General features: G+C 37.4%; 4 protein-coding genes across 4 annotated transcripts; 2 read left to right on the forward strand and 2 right to left on the reverse strand.

Moving 5' to 3' along the window:
• Window positions 1–11,995: 11,995 nt before the first annotated feature.
• Window positions 11,996–12,625, reverse strand: LOC113315646. Its single transcript, XM_026563910.1, has one exon. The coding sequence runs from the start codon at window positions 12,623–12,625 to the stop codon at window positions 11,996–11,998; it is 630 nt and encodes a 209-aa protein (XP_026419695.1).
• Window positions 12,626–12,685: 60 nt separating this feature from the next.
• LOC113315647 lies at window positions 12,686–13,081 on the reverse strand. The gene has a single exon (XM_026563911.1). It carries the CDS (start codon window positions 13,079–13,081, stop codon window positions 12,686–12,688), a length of 396 nt encoding a protein of 131 aa, XP_026419696.1.
• A 1,941-nt stretch (window positions 13,082–15,022) lies between these two features.
• Window positions 15,023–15,832, forward strand: LOC113315648 (protein ASPARTIC PROTEASE IN GUARD CELL 1-like). Its single transcript, XM_026563912.1, has one exon. It carries the CDS (start codon window positions 15,023–15,025, stop codon window positions 15,830–15,832), a length of 810 nt encoding a protein of 269 aa, XP_026419697.1.
• A 642-nt stretch (window positions 15,833–16,474) lies between these two features.
• On the forward strand, window positions 16,475–18,056 carry LOC113318471. The gene is made up of 4 exons (XM_026566637.1): window positions 16,475–17,194; window positions 17,278–17,516; window positions 17,597–17,641; window positions 17,751–18,056. Exons 1-4 carry the CDS (start codon window positions 16,605–16,607, stop codon window positions 17,876–17,878), a joined length of 1,002 nt encoding a protein of 333 aa, XP_026422422.1. The 5' UTR covers window positions 16,475–16,604; the 3' UTR covers window positions 17,879–18,056.
• Window positions 18,057–18,171: the final 115 nt, after the last annotated feature.

Below are 18,171 nucleotides of genomic sequence, written 5' to 3' on the forward strand. Positions count from 1 at the left end.
TCACTCCCAGGGCGTTGTGAGAAACCTTGCACCACAAGGAGAGCCTTATATCTCAAGAATTCGTTCTTCTCATTACGCTTTCTAACAAATTCCCATTTATGTCTTACAGGCTTACACCTGGTGGGGTTAGCACTACCGCACCAAATACCTGTCTTTTTTCCAGTGAATTTAATTCAGCACGGATTGCATCTCTCCATTGAGGCAAATCTTCTCTCTTTTGGCATGCTGCAATAGAGCGTGGTTCGATATCATCGTGCTCTATAATCTCTCGAGCAACAATATATGTGAATATATCATCAATATGTGTGGAGGATCTTTCCATCGACCCGTATGAACTTTCACAATCCATAGAGATTTATTTGTTCGCTGGAATCAATTCAAACTTCGGGGCGTCCCCCAGTAATGATTCATGGACATAACTGTAATTATATACAATCTCATGAGATGGATTATTTGTATTGATGATATATGGATCGGTTTGTGTTTTACTCGCCCTTTTCTTTCTTGGCTGAGTATCGATCGAACCAAATGGTCTCCCTCTCTTCTTTTTGGGGGCCACGGCCTCAGCTACACTTCCACCGAGTGCAGCCTTGGTACCTATATTTATGGTACCTTTTCCCTTGTCGGGGATTTCTAACCTTACAGGTACGTTTGCAACTGGTATATGTGATCTCGTCACTTTAGCGATATCAGTAAATGCATCAGGCATTGAATTTGCCACATTCTGAAGATCGATAATTATTTTCACTTCACTTTCACATTGTGGAGTGCGGGGATCAAGATGAGACAACGTGAGAACACACCACGACAATTCTTGTCATTCCCTTTGGAAGTCATTTTCCATACCTCTCCCTAACGACGGGAAGGTTGTCTCATCAAAGTGACAATCCGCAAATCTAGCGGTAAAGAGATCGCCTGTCAAAGGTTCTAAGTAGCGGATAATTATTGGGGATTCATATACAACATAAATACCTACTCGTCTTTGTGGACCCATCTTAGGACGCTATGGGGGCGTAATAGGCACGTATACGACACAACCAAATATGCGTAAATGTGAAATATCGGGCTCATATCCAGTTACCAACTGGTACGCAGAAAATGGTTGTCTAGCAGTGGGTCTAAAGCGAATAAGTAATGTTGCATGAAATATGGCATACCCCAGGCAGTAATAGGCAGGTTGGAACCCATAACCAATACCCTAGCTATCATCTGTAACCTTTTGATGGTAGCTTCTGCGAGACCATTTTGAGTGTGTACATGGGGTATGTGATGCTCTACGTCAATTCCATTTGACATACATAAATCATCAAATCCTTTAGATGTGAATTCTCCAGCATTATCAAATCTGACAGACTTGATTGGATAATCGGGGTGGTGGGCCCTTAATCGTATAATTTGTGCTAGGAGATTTGCAAATGCAATATTTCTTGTGGACAACAATGCAACATGTGACCAACGGGTTGAAGCATCAACCAGAACCATAAAATACCTGAATGGTCCGCATTTTGGATGTATAGGTCCACAAATATCACCTTGTATTCGTTGTAAAAATGAAATATTTTGTTTGGTATCTTTAGCATAGGATGGTCTCGATCCCGTCTTTGCTAAAGAACAAGCTTTGCAGAATGAGCGATGTGCCTTCGATAAGGACAACGAAGAAGAATGGGACAGGGGGTGCACTTCAATTACTTTGGAATACGAAGGTTGCGCTTCACTTACTTTAGAAGGAATAAAATGTGCATCATTTACTTTAGAATGCACATTGTTACTCTGCATTGTAACAATCTTTTGTCCCATTTTCTTTTTCATTCGGAATAAGGGATGTCCGTGCGAGTTCTTCAAAACACGGATCATCATATCACGACCTGGTTTCCCTAGTCGATCGTGCCAAAGCTTATATAAGTCACTGGCCAACAGTTCATCATTGGTAACAACATGGGATTCAATAATCCTAATAGTGGTGATGTACAATCCACTAGATTGACTCATTAGTTTCTCTAAGATACGCTTCCTTCCGCATTCACTAGAGGTCACGTATATGTACTCAATTCCATTTTCACAATGAGTTTCCAAGTGATAACCATTTGCACGGATATCCTTGAAACTCAACAAAGTGCGGTGAGCTTTTGGTGCATATAGAGCTTTTGTGACTTTAATCATTGTGCCGTTTAGCAACAAGAATTGAGCAGTACCTCGCCCAATGATTAGTTGTGATGATCCAATCATCGTAGTCACAGATGTATTATAAGGAGTAAAATCAACAAATAATTGTCTATTTCGTAGGATAGTATGGGTGGTAGCTATCAGCTAGACATTCAATTTCTCCTTGAGACATTCCTACAAGTACATTAGGCAGGAAGGTTATAAAGATGAACAATTTATCTCATTTTCTTTAGAGAAACCTGTTCTACTAAAATGACATCCTTACCATTCTAATATACATGCTAAACAATAAATTATCATAAACAAAGTAAAATTCTATAGAACATGATAGAAAACAAGTACTCATAGATAATCCACACACATATTGTAAAGATGCTAAGAACATGTTTAGAAACAACACCACCTACTCAAACCATTAAACAAACGGTAGACTAAGAAAACATAAAGTACCTCAAAGCATGAAAAAGCGGGGTACAAAAACCACACCAATAATTCGTTTGGCAATCTGTATAAACCAAATCCAATATATTTTCAAGGGAATCAACTAGACAGTCAGACTCAATCTTAAGAAAAGTATATCAAAGAGTTATATCTCTATTTCTCAATTCAATCCGCAATCAAACAAATAGGAATTTGCGAGCCCGATTGAATATAAGAAATAACTTGGACGGTATCAAAAACCATTATCCAAGCGTCAATCAATTTAATCAACAACCAAAGGTTGGATTCCCAATTGATTGAACTTACGCACAACCTGTGATATTTCAATTATAAAGATAAACAATATAACGCGGAAAAGAAATAACACAGACACCAGAAATTTTGTTAACGAGGAAACCGCAAATGCTGAAAAACCCCGGGACCTAGTCCAGAATAAACACACACTGATTATAAGCTGTTACACCAAATTCCTACTACCTATTCGGACTAGATGTAATACCTACTTCAGCACTTGTAGAACTCCTAGCAGAATACCGATTCTCTTTAGAAATTCTTCACGTAAATCTTCTAGCAGAACCCAAGGTTCCCTTTGGAAGATACAATAACACGATTGATATGATTTGATATTTTGTTTGCACAAAACACCGGTTTGATTTCCCTTTAGATGTGAATCAAGGTTTTGGAAATCTTGTGTTTATTTTGATAGAAACAATCACTAGGTAAAAGTAATTTCAAAACAAACTTGTAGATTAGTGATAGGTGTTTAAAACACCTAGATTTATATCTATTGTTTACGCTTTCTGTGCAAGTTTTCTGTAAAATATGTATCTTATGTTTGCTTTTGAGTTATTTAGGTACTTTGGAGTCATTCGGAGCGAAAGAGGAAAAAAATGTCCATTTGGAGCGTAAAGTGCAAAAGGTCAATTCACAAGCGAGCTATACTTGGAGTCAGCTAGGTTGCACAAGAATGAACTGTCAGATCCCCGCAACTGACAGTTGAGCCAGGAAGCAAATAAGCAGTCGGTTCTCTGAAACCGACAGGCCACAAATTAACTTGGCATCCGTTATCCTATTTATGGGTGTCATGATAAGTCTTATCATCTATTACTCAATCCTGAAACCGAGAATGGTCTTCATTACGACAACCACCTGAAATTCAGAAACGAGAGAAAATGGTGGCGCCGTATTTCAGAGAGATCGAGAAATTGGAGCTGTGGAAGATGATGATCGAGATGCTGTTTGATGTTGGCTAAAGAATCAATCGAGAAGAACAAGCTAGAGATGGGTGTTTTTGCTGACATCTAGGGTTTGCAATCGAAGAATTAAATGGGGATTTGAATCAGATGAGGTTTGAACAACAAATTTGATGAATTAGGGTTTGAATTGGTTTTCTGGGTTCATGAGGAATGGAGAAATGGGTGATAGATCGATGGGTTCTTACCCATTTCGAGTTTACAGTGAGTATTAGAAGAAGAGGGTTCTGAAATTAGTGCTAAGAAGATATTGAATTGCAGGTGGCCTAGAAGAGAATGCTGGAGTGATGTTGGCTGATTAAGTGATGAAAATGATGATGGTGGATCTGAGTTGCTGCCAGATATGGTGTAACTTTAGATGAATTGCAGACTGGTGGTTGAACTGAAGTGTGGGTGGTCTGAGTTGAGATACTGCAGATGATGCTTGAATGATATAGATGAATGTTAGGAGTGAGATGGCAGTTGCAGGTTGTGTAGCTGAGTTGCGGCTATGTTGCAGGGAAGACAATGGATTGCAGGTGCAATGGGCATGAGTTGGAGATTGATTCTGGTGTGTTACTGAGAGTATGGATGGATGCAGGTGAATGAGACGGAAGTGGAAGAACTAATGCTGCTGCTGGTGGCAATGTAGTGGTGGAATGGCTTACAGAGCTGATTAATAGGGAGCAGTGATGGTGGAATGAAAGGCTTGGCAAGAACTGAACCGAGATGAAGATGGAGCTGCAACAGAAGGTTTTTGATGATTGCCAAGGGTTTGGTTGTCTTTTTGTGCAACTGAAGTCGCAGTCTGGATGCAGTTCAGGTGGTGAATGCAGTAGCTGCTGAAGAGTTGAACTGAAGTGTTGCAGGTGAATGAAGTTTGAGCTGCTATTATTACAGATGATGCGAGACGGAAGTTGCGATGATGGGGATAGCTGGGATGTGAAAGCAACAGTGAGATGAGTGAGCTGAACTTGTTATGGTTGCTAAGCCTTGGTCTTGTGCAGTCAGTTAGCCATGTTGCTGGTGGTCAATAGAATGGAAGAATTTGGCTGGAGTTAATCTGCGTTGGCAGAGAAGATGGATACTGTGGTTTGTCACAGGGCAGTGCCGTAGAAAATGGGTTTCTCAGTGTTTGGTGCTTAGAGTTCAAGCTCAATTGGATGTTGTTGGTTGGCCTGAGATACAAGCAAGCAATGAAGCTAACTGGTGGCTAGTCAGGGAAGTGGTGATATGAATTGGTAGGAAGCTCAGGTCTGGTGTGTTGATTAAATGGGTCGGAGAACTGATGGATGATTGAGCTGTGCTGAAATGGAGTTCTGGCAGGATGATAGATAACAGTTGGATTTGTGCTCGATTGTGTTGTGCAGTGAAGGCATGAATCTGTAGCAGATGTTTCAGCTGCAATGTAAAGGAGGTATGAAGCTGCTTTAAGGGAATGTGATATGGACTGTTGAATGCAATGAGCTGCAGGTGATTGCAGTTGTGGTCTCTGGATGAATTGAGGTCTTGCATATTCATGAGGAATTGGCTTTGCGGGCATGTTCCATTGCAGCATTGGAGTTGTATACATGAGTCATGGAATGGATGCTGTGTTACAGGCACGGATGGTAGTATGTAAGTGATGCAGCAATGAGTTTTACACTGAAATGTGTGCTGCAGCTATGGGTCAGATGAGAAGAACAAGAAGCCGCTACCAGTATTTGAGTTTAACAGCGAGACGCCAAGAGAAGCTGATTGATGCAAAGAAAGCTAATGCAAGAGAAGAATGCACTACAGGGAAGTGGTAAGGAAGTGTTGGCAAGGCTGTGAAGAGCAAGGAATGAATGAAGTGAATGCTATAGATGTATGCTAGAAGTGTGCAGAGAAGGACTCAAAGAAAGGCCAGGATTTGGCCTGGAAACATACAGAACTCTGGATGAATCGGAGTCAGCCGAGTTGACTTACCGATCCAGTAATTGTTACTCATATGGACTTGGGCTCTTATGTAGCAGAAGCAACATTAGCCTATGCGGTGGGAGATGGCTGATATTTAGAAATCAAAGGCAGAGATGTATAAAAGGAGGGGCTCGATTCTATTATCTTTATCTTATCTTTATTTCTATTTTTGTTCTAGGGTTTAGAAATATGAGTTTTCTCTTTATTCTTGTTATGAACTCCATTAACATGAGTAGTTAATCTTATTATTGGTTATGGAATAATTGAATTTCACACAACATGCTTTATGATATGATAAATTAGTTTTCTCTCCATATTATCGATTATGATTCACTATTATATTGTTACATGATTTGAATGCTTGTTTGATCGAGTCGCGAATCGGTTAAGTTTGTGTTCATCTCTATTGCTCGATTAGGATTTATTATACGCAAAAGTGATAAATTCCTGATTACAAGTAGCATAATTGTGAATATTGCTTGTAGTGAAACATCCTAGTAGTCACAAGTGGATCATAACCTTTGTTAAATCGGATTAGTGCTTTTACACGTTCGATTGCTTTGATTGGCCTGATTTCATAGAACTTAATGCATCTAGGGAATTAAACTTGATTAGTGCTTTTACACGTTAGGTTGTTCTCTAAGATAGAATTCATATTCGCATCTTTTAATGTGTTTGTTGATGACAAAAGGAGATTTGCGGGATATACTTGCGATCAAGGTATCCTAGGGTCTTTGATAAAAGAGAGATTAAATATCAATTCTAATTATTGTTAAAAAAGCATGCTTGTGAATGAAGATGAATCCTTAACCAATATCCGTTCTATTTGATTTGCTTGTTTATTTCTTTATTTGCTTTTATTTTATTTTAATTTATGAAAATCAGAAAACTCCCCCCTTTGTTTATATATAAGAAATCGAAACATATTGACAACCTAGTCCTCTCTGTGGGAACGATCCTTTCTTACCCTGCTATATCATATATTTTGAGTAGTGAGAAAGTGTAATTTATTTTTGACGCCTACGACAACGATCAATTAGGGTTTTAATTTACAATCAGTATGCGTACTGACAACAAGTCCGTGAACCTGATTTTCGTAAGTGAACTTGGGTGATTCCAAAGATCAATTTACAAGTTAAGAAAACCCTAATAATTCTACAACAAGAACAACTAGATGAATCTAGAGATATCTTGTTTAAAAATTCTTAAGAATTTTTACGAGATGCCTTAATCGAAGTTTTCTTTCTAGCTTCCGATTTCGACTAACAAGTGTTGGTATACGATCGGAATTTGAAATCTATCAAAACCTAGGGTTTATGATCAACAACTCTTGAATGGTTTTATATCAGAAGAGAAAACCTTAGAATAGACAAGAAGTGAAAAACCTAGATTACAAGTTGTATAATCAATCACGAAGATTAGACTCAACTTGGATTTGTGATCCCCAATACAAATATTTTTATCTCACTCTTGTTCACGAAGAACAGAAGACATGGAAAACAACCTTATGAAGCTAACACCAATTTTCCAAAGGGGATGAAAACGTGTAACACTCACGAACCCTTTATTTATAGTGAAAGGTAGGTTGAAAGCTAAGCATAGCTATTTTTGTTTTTCAAGACTCTCCAAATTTTGGGAGTCTTTCCTAAGTTACAACTCTTGCCAAAATAATTAAATAAATAATTAATTTAGCAAATTGTACTTATGTGAATAAATCACAAATTAAATTAGGAAGGAATCACAAACACTTTAATATGGTAATCAAAGATGTTTGGAGTAATAGATAACTTGCCTAGATAAGGAAACATCACCAACTTGACTAAAAAAGACTTCTAGTCACGTAATTGGGCCCAAGTCCGTGAACCGTTACAAACAGTCCATGGATTGTTTCCTACTAACGAACTGTGACAATTACAACAACACTTATAATTGTTACTTTAATAAATCACTCATAACTTCATCGTTATAACTCTGAATTGAGTGATTCTTGGCTCGTTGAATTCGTAAGCTCATTCACTATAACATGAGATCCTCTATAGGGATAAAGGTTATTTTCATGAATCAAATAACCTCAAGTATATATACATAAATGTACATATACCGTCATAGGAATTGTTCCATAGAGTGAGCATTTATCTTGATAGATTAGAAAGGTAGAATTGAACAAGAATCCAAATGAAACCAATCACATACCTTTGTTGATGAAGTACTTGTTAATGTCTTCTTGCAGTCTTCAATCTTCATCCTTTAAGAATAGCTTCGATTCAACTTCTTAGACCTAATCTAATCCGAAACTATCTTTAGTATGCTAAATCAAGAATGCATTTTGGCAACTAAAATTGACAACTAACTTGACATACCAACGCTAGTGGGTTCAACCGAGCTATGCTCTAACAATCTCCCCCTTTGTCAATTTTAGTGACAAAACCGTTTTACATATGGATTGTACTTGTTAAAAAGCATTACAACTCCAAAATCCTACATACTTGATTTCCTTGGTTCTCCAACTCTGCGTGTGTTCATCCTACACTTGTTGAAGATCCATCATAGTATTATTACACAATATCAAAGTTTCATTGTATCTCAACATGAAAACCACTCCCCCTTACATAATGATCCGTGAACCATATGTATTTGTAGTGTGAACTACACATTAATTCTCCCCCTTTTTGTCAATATAAATTGGCAAAGGTACGAGAACTAGTGGGATCCTCATGAAATTTTCACCGAGACACTTCATGACTAAAAGAAAGAAACATATCAACTTTGTTTAGACGATATCACAGAGTCGAAACTTAATGACTTCATCAAGGAGTTTATTAAGATACAAGTTAACCCCTACATGTTCCACAACTGCTTCTCTCCTCAAAGATATAACAATTAAGCACAAGTTCATTTAGGAACTCTCCCACATAAAATGTCATTCCTGAAAGAACAACAAGAGCGACCTTTCTCCAGGGAGAATGATTTATATTGGATTTTAGAAATCCTACAAGGAGATACGATTTAAGAACAAATCATTGAAAGCCTCTCATGAGATCGTGTTACAAAAAAAAACTAGAACTATCTCATGGTAACAATACACAATATGTAATCATAAAGATCAAGTATTGTGATCATCTTTTCTAAGATACAAACTTGTATAAACAAGAGTTGATATGCTTAGAATGAAGAATAACCTTTTCCACAAGGATTTACACCAAGAATGGTTACCATAAGAGTATGAAAAGGTTTCTTTTACAATAAAAACCAACATCCATGGCTTTGATAATTGCTTCTAACCTGTTATATTTAAGAATTTCAATCACAAATCAAGTTAGGTAATTAAGAATCATACATGTGGTATCTAGCCATATTCATATTTCTCATATCTAGTTCAAATGACTCAAAAGAACTAGTTGAAGAGTTGTTTAAGTGCTTAGGTATTTATACATAGACACAATTGAAACAAAATCGGTTTGATTCACTTGAATCAATTCATGAACAATATAGCCATGGTTTGCAAAGATTACATTCCTTATAACTTTCTCTGGAATAGTTCATCCTAATGAATACGAGGAATTAACTATTTGAGAAAGTCTTTGGTTAAACTCATCAAAGGTTTCATCATCAGACATGTGAAGATTTTCCCAGTCAGAAGCTATATTTTGAAGCCTTGCTTATTTCTCCGCGGCATTCCCTTCGAATACGGTTTATAATATATCCCAAGCATCTTTAGACTTATTACACATAGTAACGTGGTGCTGAAGATCTGGGGTAATGACAAGGATGATTGCGTTTAATCCTTCAGAATTTTGCTTTGCAGCAAGAATCTCAAGATCATCATAATCACCAATATCCTTTGCAACAGTTACACCGTATACTGTAACCAATGGAGGATTATAGCCATTAACAATACGAACCCATGATTGAAAATCTCGCGCTTGAATAAAAGAACGCATAACAATTTTCTACCATAAATAGTTCGTGCCATTGAAGACTGGTGGGCACTTCTGTCCATAACAATCAGATTGCTTCAAACACAAACTTATGAGGTCTTAGCGTGTTTGCCTGCTCTGGTACCAATTGAAAAAGCGTGGGTATAACAACCACACTCGATAATTCGTTTGGCAATCTGTATAAACCACATCCAATATATTTTCAAGAGAATCAACTAGACAGTCAGACTCAATCTTAAGAAAAGTATATCAAAGAGTTATATCTCTATTTCTCAATTCAATCCGCAATCAAACAAATAGGAATTTGCGAGCCCGATTGAATATAAGAAATAACTTGGACGGTATCAAAAACCAATATCCAAGCGTCAATCAATTTAATCAACAACCAAAGGTTGGATTCCCAATTGATTGAACTTACGCACAACCTGTGATATTTCAATTATAAAGATAAACAATATAACGCGGAAAAGAAATAACACATACACCCGAAATTTTGTTAACGAGGAAACCGCAAATGCAGAAAAACCCCGGGACCTAGTCCAGAATAAACACACACTGATTATAAGATGTTACACCAAATTCCTACTACCTATTCGGACTAGATGTAATACCTACTTCAGCACTTGTAGAACTCCTAGCAGAATACCGATTCTCTTTAGAAATTCTTCACGCAAATCTTCTAGCAGAACCCAAGGTTCTCTTTAGAAGATACAACAACACGATTGATATGATTTGATAGTTTGTTTGCATAAAACACCGGTTTGATTTCCCTTTAGATGTGAATCAAGGTTTTGGAAATCTTGTGTTTATTTTGATAAAAACAATCACTAGGTAAAAGTAATTTCAAAACAAACTTGTAGATTAGGTTTTAACTTACAATCAATATGCGTACTCACAAGAAGTTCGTGAACCTGATTTTCGTAAGTGAACTTCGGTGATTCCAAAGATCAATTTCCAAGTTAAGAAAACCCTAATAATTCTACAACAAGAACAACTAGATAAATCTAGAGATATCTTGTTTAAAACTTCTTAAGGATTTTTACGAAATGCCATAACCGAATTTTTCTTTCTAGCTTCCGATTTCGACTAACAAGTGTTGGTATATGATCGGAAACTGAAATCTATCAAAACGTAGGGTTTATGATCAACAACTCTTGAATGGTTTTATATCAGAAGAGAAAACCTTAGAATAGACAAGAGATGAAAAACCTAGATTACAAGTTCTATAATCAATCACGGAGATTAGATTCAACTTGGCTTTGTGATCCCCAATAAAAAGACTTTTATCTCACTCTTGTTCACGAAGAACAGAAGACATGGAAAACAACCTTATGAAGCTAACACCAATTTTCCAAAGGGGATGAAAACGTGTAGCACTCACGAACCCTTTATTTATAGTGAAAGGTAGGTCGAAAGCTAAGCATAGCTATTTTCCTTTTTCAAGACTCTCCTAATTTTGGAAGTCTTTCATAAGTTACAACTCTTGCCAAAATAATTAAATAAATAATTAATTTAGCAAATTGTATTTATGTGAATAAATCACAAATTAAATTAGGAAGGAATCACAAACACTTTAATATGGTAATCAAAGATGTTTGGAGTAATAGCTAACTTGCCTAGATAAGGAAACATCACCAACTTGACTAAAAAAGACTTCTAGTCACGTAATTGGGCCCAAGTCCGTGAACCGTTAAAAACAGTCCATGGATAGTTTCCTACTAACGAACTTTAACAATTACAACAACACTTATAATTGTTACTTTAATAAATCACTCATAACTTCATCGTTATAACTCGGAATTGAGTGATTCTTGGCTCGTTGAATTCGTAAGCTCATTCACTATAACATGAGATTCTCTATAGGGATAAAGGTTATTTTCATGAATCAAATAACCTCAAGTATATATACATAAATGTACATTTACCGTCATAGGAATTGTTCCATAGAGTGAGCATTTATCTTGATAGATTAGAAAGGTAGAATTGAACAAGAATCCAAATGAAACCAATCACATACCTTTGTTGATGAAGTACTTGTTGATGTCTTCTTGTAGTCTTCAATCTTCATCTTTTAAGGATAACTTCGATTCAACTTCTTAGACCTAATCTAGTCCGAAACTATCTTTAGTATGCTAAATCAAGAATGCATTTTGGCAACGAAAATTGACAACTAACTTGACATACCAATGCTAGTGGGTTCAACCGAGCTATGCTCTAACAAAGCAAATAACAACCTATTAAAACAACAGTGTCCAGAAAGCCATGAAAATTGAAACTAAATGTTTAGGCCCAGGAAAAGTCAGGCACATCCATTGTTGGGGCAACGTCCTCGTTTCCCAGGAAGTCTGAGACTGTGAGGTTAGCGTCAGGGGTAACAATATTTTCTTCTGCGTAGTTAGCCTCCTGTTCGATAGCTTCCCGGTACTTTTTATAGCTCGAAGCTACATTGGCGCTAGCCTTGCAATGCTTGTACCAATGTCCGGTGAATCCACACTTAAAACAACGCGCACTTCCATCTGCAGCCTTTTTAGTGGAGGGATTCTTAGGGGTTTTCTCGAACTTAGGATCACTACCACTATGGCCAGAAGTTCCTTCTCTATGCCAAACATTAGAATGACCATTTCTCCCTCGACCTCGATTATGTCCCTTACGTCCTCTTCCATGAGAGGTGTTATCTCCACGTGGGTATGGATCTGAATCAGAATGTCGAGCCATCTTTCCTTTGGGGCCCTTCCCTTTATTGACCTTGCCATGGTTAGCTTCGGGAACTTTCTTTTTCCCGACAGCTCTGGCATTGTTGTTGACAAGAATCTCATTGTGCCTTTCGGCCACTTGCAGTAAGTTTATCAACCTACTGAATGTGGTGATTCTTTTGTTGTCAACCTCCAAACGATACTGGTTCGCTAGTATCATGGACGAGATAGGAAAGGTCGATAGGGTTTTCTGAATCATTTCCTAATCAATAAGTTTCCTTCAACAAAAGTTCATACGTGCCTGAATTTTCAGCATGTCCTTTTGGAAATCATTCACTTTTACATAATCGAGAAAGCAGATTTCGTTCCACAAGACATTCAATTGTGGTATTAAGGAATCATGAATTTTCCCAAAACGGCTATCGAGAGCATCCCATAGCTCTTTTGGTATCTTCAAGTGATGATAACCCCAACGCAGGTTAGGATCGATATGCCTCTTGAGAAACATAAGAGCATTAGCTTTGTATTTCTCAGTTGCCGGAGCAGTGTCGGCAGATGGCTTGATAGTGGAGGTGAAGTCCTTTGCCACGAAGGTAGTTTCCACATCAGCTACCCAACGGTGGTACTCAAGTCCTACTGAGTCCAAAAGTTCGAACTCCGGTCGAATTGGGTCCATCTTATTTTCAAAAATCCTACTTGATATTAATGGTAGAACCAACAACTTTTTTTTGTGAAGGATCAATGCGCAAGTGGAAACAAAGAACAAAGTGCTGATAACGTATTTAAGTTTGTTGCATGGAGGAGACAAAAGAGTAAAGCATAAAGGAGACAAAAGAGAAAGAGAATCAGACATACTTCTCATTCATTGTGTTTCTCATTAAATACATATAGGAAAGTAAGAGAGGGTAGCTACTCCCATTACATGTGTAGTTAGTGGAAGAGAAAATACAACAGGTGTTAAGCATGAAGGAGGCATGTGCATGCACTATAACACATGTAGGTAGTGGCCAGACTCATGTCACTACAACAACAACAAGAAACATCTATAACGAGATTTTTTTTTGTATAGTTTTATAATGCATAAATTAGAGACTTATTTTCCATTCAAAAACAAAAACTGGAAGAAAAGAAAAATGGGATCTTACAATCTCAAGAATGGTGTTCTTCGTGTGCAATAATGGATTAAAGATTTTAATATGAACAATTAAAAGCAAAATCCTTTTGTATGAATTGAGAATATTAGAACTTTTCAGCTGCACAATAACACTTTTTTCCGCAATTAAAGATTTTTGGCACTTGAACTATAGGCTTTTTCGTCCATCGATTGTGCTCATTGCTAAAATCACTTCACTCCTTTAATTTGGTCTTTAATCGGGCTTCTTCTACTTTCTCAATTGTGTCCCCTTTAAGTCTTAAGTAAGTCAATTTTCTTCATCCTTTGTCTATTTATCATGATTACTCCTGCAATACTCAAATACAATTAAAATCATAGAGTAATTACATGAAAACTAACAAAATAATCATGTAATAAACTATAATAATAAATAATATAAATTAAACACTCGTCATATTCTTAATTCATGGAGATGATTCAAGAGTTAAGTAGAAAAAATATTGTTTGTGGTCTTGTATTGTAAAAGAAAAAAAGTCTCGTATGAGAAGAGTATAGGAAAATCATTTCAAAGTTAAACTTCAGAGCATTAATTTCCCAGGGCCAGCGAGAGCCCTACAATCAGATGAGTAATACCATCGCTGAATTGACCTGTTACCTCCAACAATAAGTTTAATTTCCGCTCCATCATAAAGGAACTCGGGAAAAATAGGAAACTTAACCCTCCCTGGCAAAAGCTGCAAAATTCTACCAGTGTAGTCGATCTCGGACGACATTTTCAGTTTCGGTCAATGGCCGAGAAGAATTTCTGAATTTAGTAATACACCTTTGAGAACTCTTTTGTTACCTTTTTCAAAATTTGATGTTGTTCTTTTTATATCTACTATAGTTTAACATATGCAAAATGATCGATAAAATTTGATGTTGTTCATTCTAATACACTTTAACATGTGCAAAATGTGCAAAATGATTGACATATATATTACGGACATAAAATTTGAAAATGAGGAAGGATACGATGACATGGTTAGAATGACATTATCATGATATGGTGATATTCTTTTTCCTAAAAATCTAAACGACGATGAAACTAAGATTTTAGTGACACGTTCCTCGTATAAAAATCTACGTTCCTACCAAAAGTGTAAGTATTCCGAAATACGAAACTAAAGATTCCCAAATTTCACCGGGTGTTTTAGTCCGGACCAGGACGACGTTGAGAACTGAAATTGACTACAATGAACCTACCTCTCGCCCGCACTATTTAAGGAAATTCAATGGTATTACCGTTGTACTGGTCCGCGAACCCCTTTGGAATAGAACTTTGAAAGATCTAGGAAACCAGGGGAACACGACCGCACTAATTAAGGCAACACGCATGTGGCAACTGGCCTTCATATCCTATTGTATTAAAAAGTCTTCGTTACAGCTAAGTAGATGAGTATACATGCAGTCTACTCAAGGTTACTAGATAAACTCTTGCATTCCGATCATCTTCTAAATCTCATGGCTTCTTATTCTTTCACTTGTTTTCTTCTCATCTCCTTCTTACTTTCACACTCTGATGCTCAGCCTTTTTCTTCATCACGACCTCGAGGAGTAGTCCTTCCATTTCATAAAGATCCATCCACTCTCCAATATGTTACGGAAATCAGTTTAGGAACCCCCAAAGTTCCCATAAGCCTAGTTCTCGATCTAGGCGGTAAATTCCCCTGGATCCATTGTGGTCAAAAGCAACAACTTAATTCATCGTCGTATCAACCGGTGGATTGCAAGTCACCTCAATGCTTGCTGGCCAGCAGCAACTCCGCTCAGATTCCGCATTGCTGCAACGAAACATGTAGTATTTCCTCAACTAACACAGTAACTCGGTCAACTAGGAGCGGTCAGCTAGGTTCAGATGTTGTGACTCTGCAATCAGGTTATGAGCCTGGTCGACGACCTTATCTCTGGCTCCGAGGCGAAAATGTTACGGCTCGTCGGTTTGCTTTCGGATGCGGAACAACTAGTCTAATTGGACTTGCCAAGGGTGTTAATGGGATGGCCGGTCTTGGGCGTTCAGGACTTTCTTTCGTTTCACAATTTGCAGCTGCATTTCATTTTTCTCGGAAGTTCGCTTTGGATTTTCAATTTGGCAACGTCTATTTTGGCGGCGGACATTACATTCACGAAACGTTGAGGCCTTCTTTCATTTACACCCCACTCATCACTAACCCATACAATCAAGACTGTTCTACTGATTATTACATTGGCGTCAAATCAATCCAGATAGATGGTGAAAATGTCGCAATACACAAAAAAATTGTTATCTATTAACAGAAAAAATGGAGTTGGCGGAACGAAATTCAGCACTTTACTTCCCTATACTGCTATGGAGACATCAATATACAAGGCTTTCACTAGTCTTTATGTTAAGAGGGTGAAAGCCATGAATATCACTCGCGTTGCTTCGGTCAAACCTTTCGGTGCTTGTTTTAATTCATCTACCATGGCTACTAGCTATCCAGAAGGACTTGTTGTGCCGCAAGTCAATCTTGTATTGACCAACAATGTAGTTTGGCGTGTAGTTGGGGCAAAGAGTTCTTTGAAGTATGTTAACGATAATGTGTTATGTTTGGGGTTCATTGATGGAGGTTCAAAGGCAAGGACTTCGATAGTTATCGGTGGGCATCAACTGCAGGATAATCTGTTGGAGTTTGATATTCCAAGGTCAAGAGTAGGATTCAGTCAACCCTTGTATCAATTAGTTGGTCCAACCAACTAGTAGTTGGTTAAAATGGCATTCCGGGGCTTGCATCACCAGCTGAAGTACCGTGTCGATGCATTTAGCTAGTCGGTCGTTTTGTACTTTTTTCTTTGTGTGTTCTTCTCAAAATTCTAAACAAATGCATGAAAAGAAGAAAAGCAAAAGAAAGAAAACTTAAACTAGTATAGATTCCCACTTTTGTCTCTGTCACTCTCTCTATTATCTTCACTTTGGTGATAATCTGAACATTACTGATTATTCTTTGTCTATATTCTCTTTGGTGATATATAGATACAAATTGTCTTCACAAACCACTCTTCATGAACCCTGAAAATTCCTCCAATGGCTTCACTGTTTACCACCAAACCCATATCAAGTACTTCTTTTATCACTATATTTCTAATTCTTAATATAGCTTTCCCCAGTTTCATTTCTTCTCAATCATCTTTGTGTAGGACTTCTTGCGGTGATGTCCCAATCGAATATCCATTCAGTATTGATGCTGGATGTGGAAGTCCATATTTCAGACACATTTTTTCATGTTCTGATTCTGGAAAACTCGAGTTAAGAACACCCTCTGGCAGATATCCCGTGGTTAATATAAGTTACTCCGATTCGCACATCCTAGTTTCTGATCCTTTCATGTGGAAATGCAACGACCGCCATGACTTTCGCCCTACTAGACCTTTTAGTCTTGATACAAGCACACATTTAACTCTTTCTACTCAAAACAACTATCTGTTCTTCAACTGCAGTGAAGAAAAGGTTATCGTTTCACCGAAACCAAGTTTTTGTGAGCGGCTCCCAGATAAATGTGATTCGTCTTGTGACAGTGCTAGTTATCTTTGTCGACATTTACCTGACTGTCCTTTCGGTTTGGGTGGGAGGGTTCCTTGTTGTTCTTACTATCCCAAGGCTACTGAATCTCTAAGGTATTTACATTTCTATGGTTGTATGCATTTTCAATATAATTTTTATGATGGATTATGGTGATCATGCTGTTTTTCTTTGACAGGTTGATGTTGCAGTACTGTACATCATATACTAGCGTATATTGGAGAAATGTTGGTGCTCTTCGACCTTATGATCAAGTACCTGAATACGGAATTCGGATAAATTATGATATCCCCATCACAACAAGTTGTCTTCAGTGTCAAGAGTACTCGAATGGAGGGGGAACATGTGGTTTTGATACTCGATCTCAAAATTTTACTTGTTTATGCGAGAAAGGAAATGTAACAACATACTGTACAGGTAACTAAAATTTCCATTTTCGTACTACAATGTCGTGCATCTGCAACTTCCTAACGAAAAATTGTAATATTCTTATGCAGATCGTCAAGACTATCAGCACCATAAAAGTATTAAAGTCATAGCAGGTAAGCCAACAATGAGACAAATCTTATTTTGTTTTTAAGAAATTGCAAGGACATCTAGTATTTTAGGCAATGAGTAACTCAAACTTCTTCCACAATTTAAATTCTGTAGTGACAGCTACCGGGGTTTCATTTGCCGGGGCAATAGGAATTGGAGCAGGAATATGGTACATAAAAAAGTTGACAGCAACGGCTCCAGTTACATGTGGAGTTCAGAGTAATGAGAACAGGTTTTTTTGATGAAAAGGGACGAAGGCCAATACCTCTTGCCACTTTTTTTTTCCCTTTCAATTTCCTTTTTGTATAATTTGAGTCCTATTTTGTATACTGAGATAAGTTACGGTTTGAACTTGCAAATTGTTGTTAACTATTCAAAAGATATTCTTTCCTACATGTTGAAGAAAAGAAAAAGAGTTGTGCTAAATGTCCATCTTTTGTCAAAAAAAGAAAAAGACGAGTTGCTAACTTTATTTACAGACTGGTCAAAAGCATGGAAGATGCTGAATTGCTAGTAAATCAACCTTCAAAGGAAA

Source organism: Papaver somniferum, chromosome 10 (assembly GCF_003573695.1).
Source record: "Papaver somniferum cultivar HN1 chromosome 10, ASM357369v1, whole genome shotgun sequence".
NCBI lineage: Eukaryota > Viridiplantae > Streptophyta > Magnoliopsida > Ranunculales > Papaveraceae > Papaver > Papaver somniferum.

What these genes read in the sequence shown, in the direction of transcription:
- LOC113315646 (XM_026563910.1), bottom strand. Translation starts at nt 12,625, where the DNA reads ATGATACTAGCGAACCAGTATCGTTTGGAGGTTGACAACAAAAGAATC.
- LOC113315647 (XM_026563911.1), bottom strand. Translation starts at nt 13,081, where the DNA reads ATGGACCCAATTCGACCGGAGTTCGAACTTTTGGACTCAGTAGGACTT.
- LOC113318471 (XM_026566637.1), top strand. Translation starts at nt 16,605, where the DNA reads ATGGCTTCACTGTTTACCACCAAACCCATATCAAGTACTTCTTTTATC. An exon ending in TGTAACAACATACTGTACAG is followed by an intron (nt 17,517 to 17,596) that starts GTAACTAAAATT and finishes ATTCTTATGCAG; the next exon opens with ATCGTCAAGACTATCAGCAC. An exon ending in AAGTATTAAAGTCATAGCAG is followed by an intron (nt 17,642 to 17,750) that starts GTAAGCCAACAA and finishes TAAATTCTGTAG; the next exon opens with TGACAGCTACCGGGGTTTCA.
- LOC113315648 (XM_026563912.1), top strand. Translation starts at nt 15,023, where the DNA reads ATGGCTTCTTATTCTTTCACTTGTTTTCTTCTCATCTCCTTCTTACTT.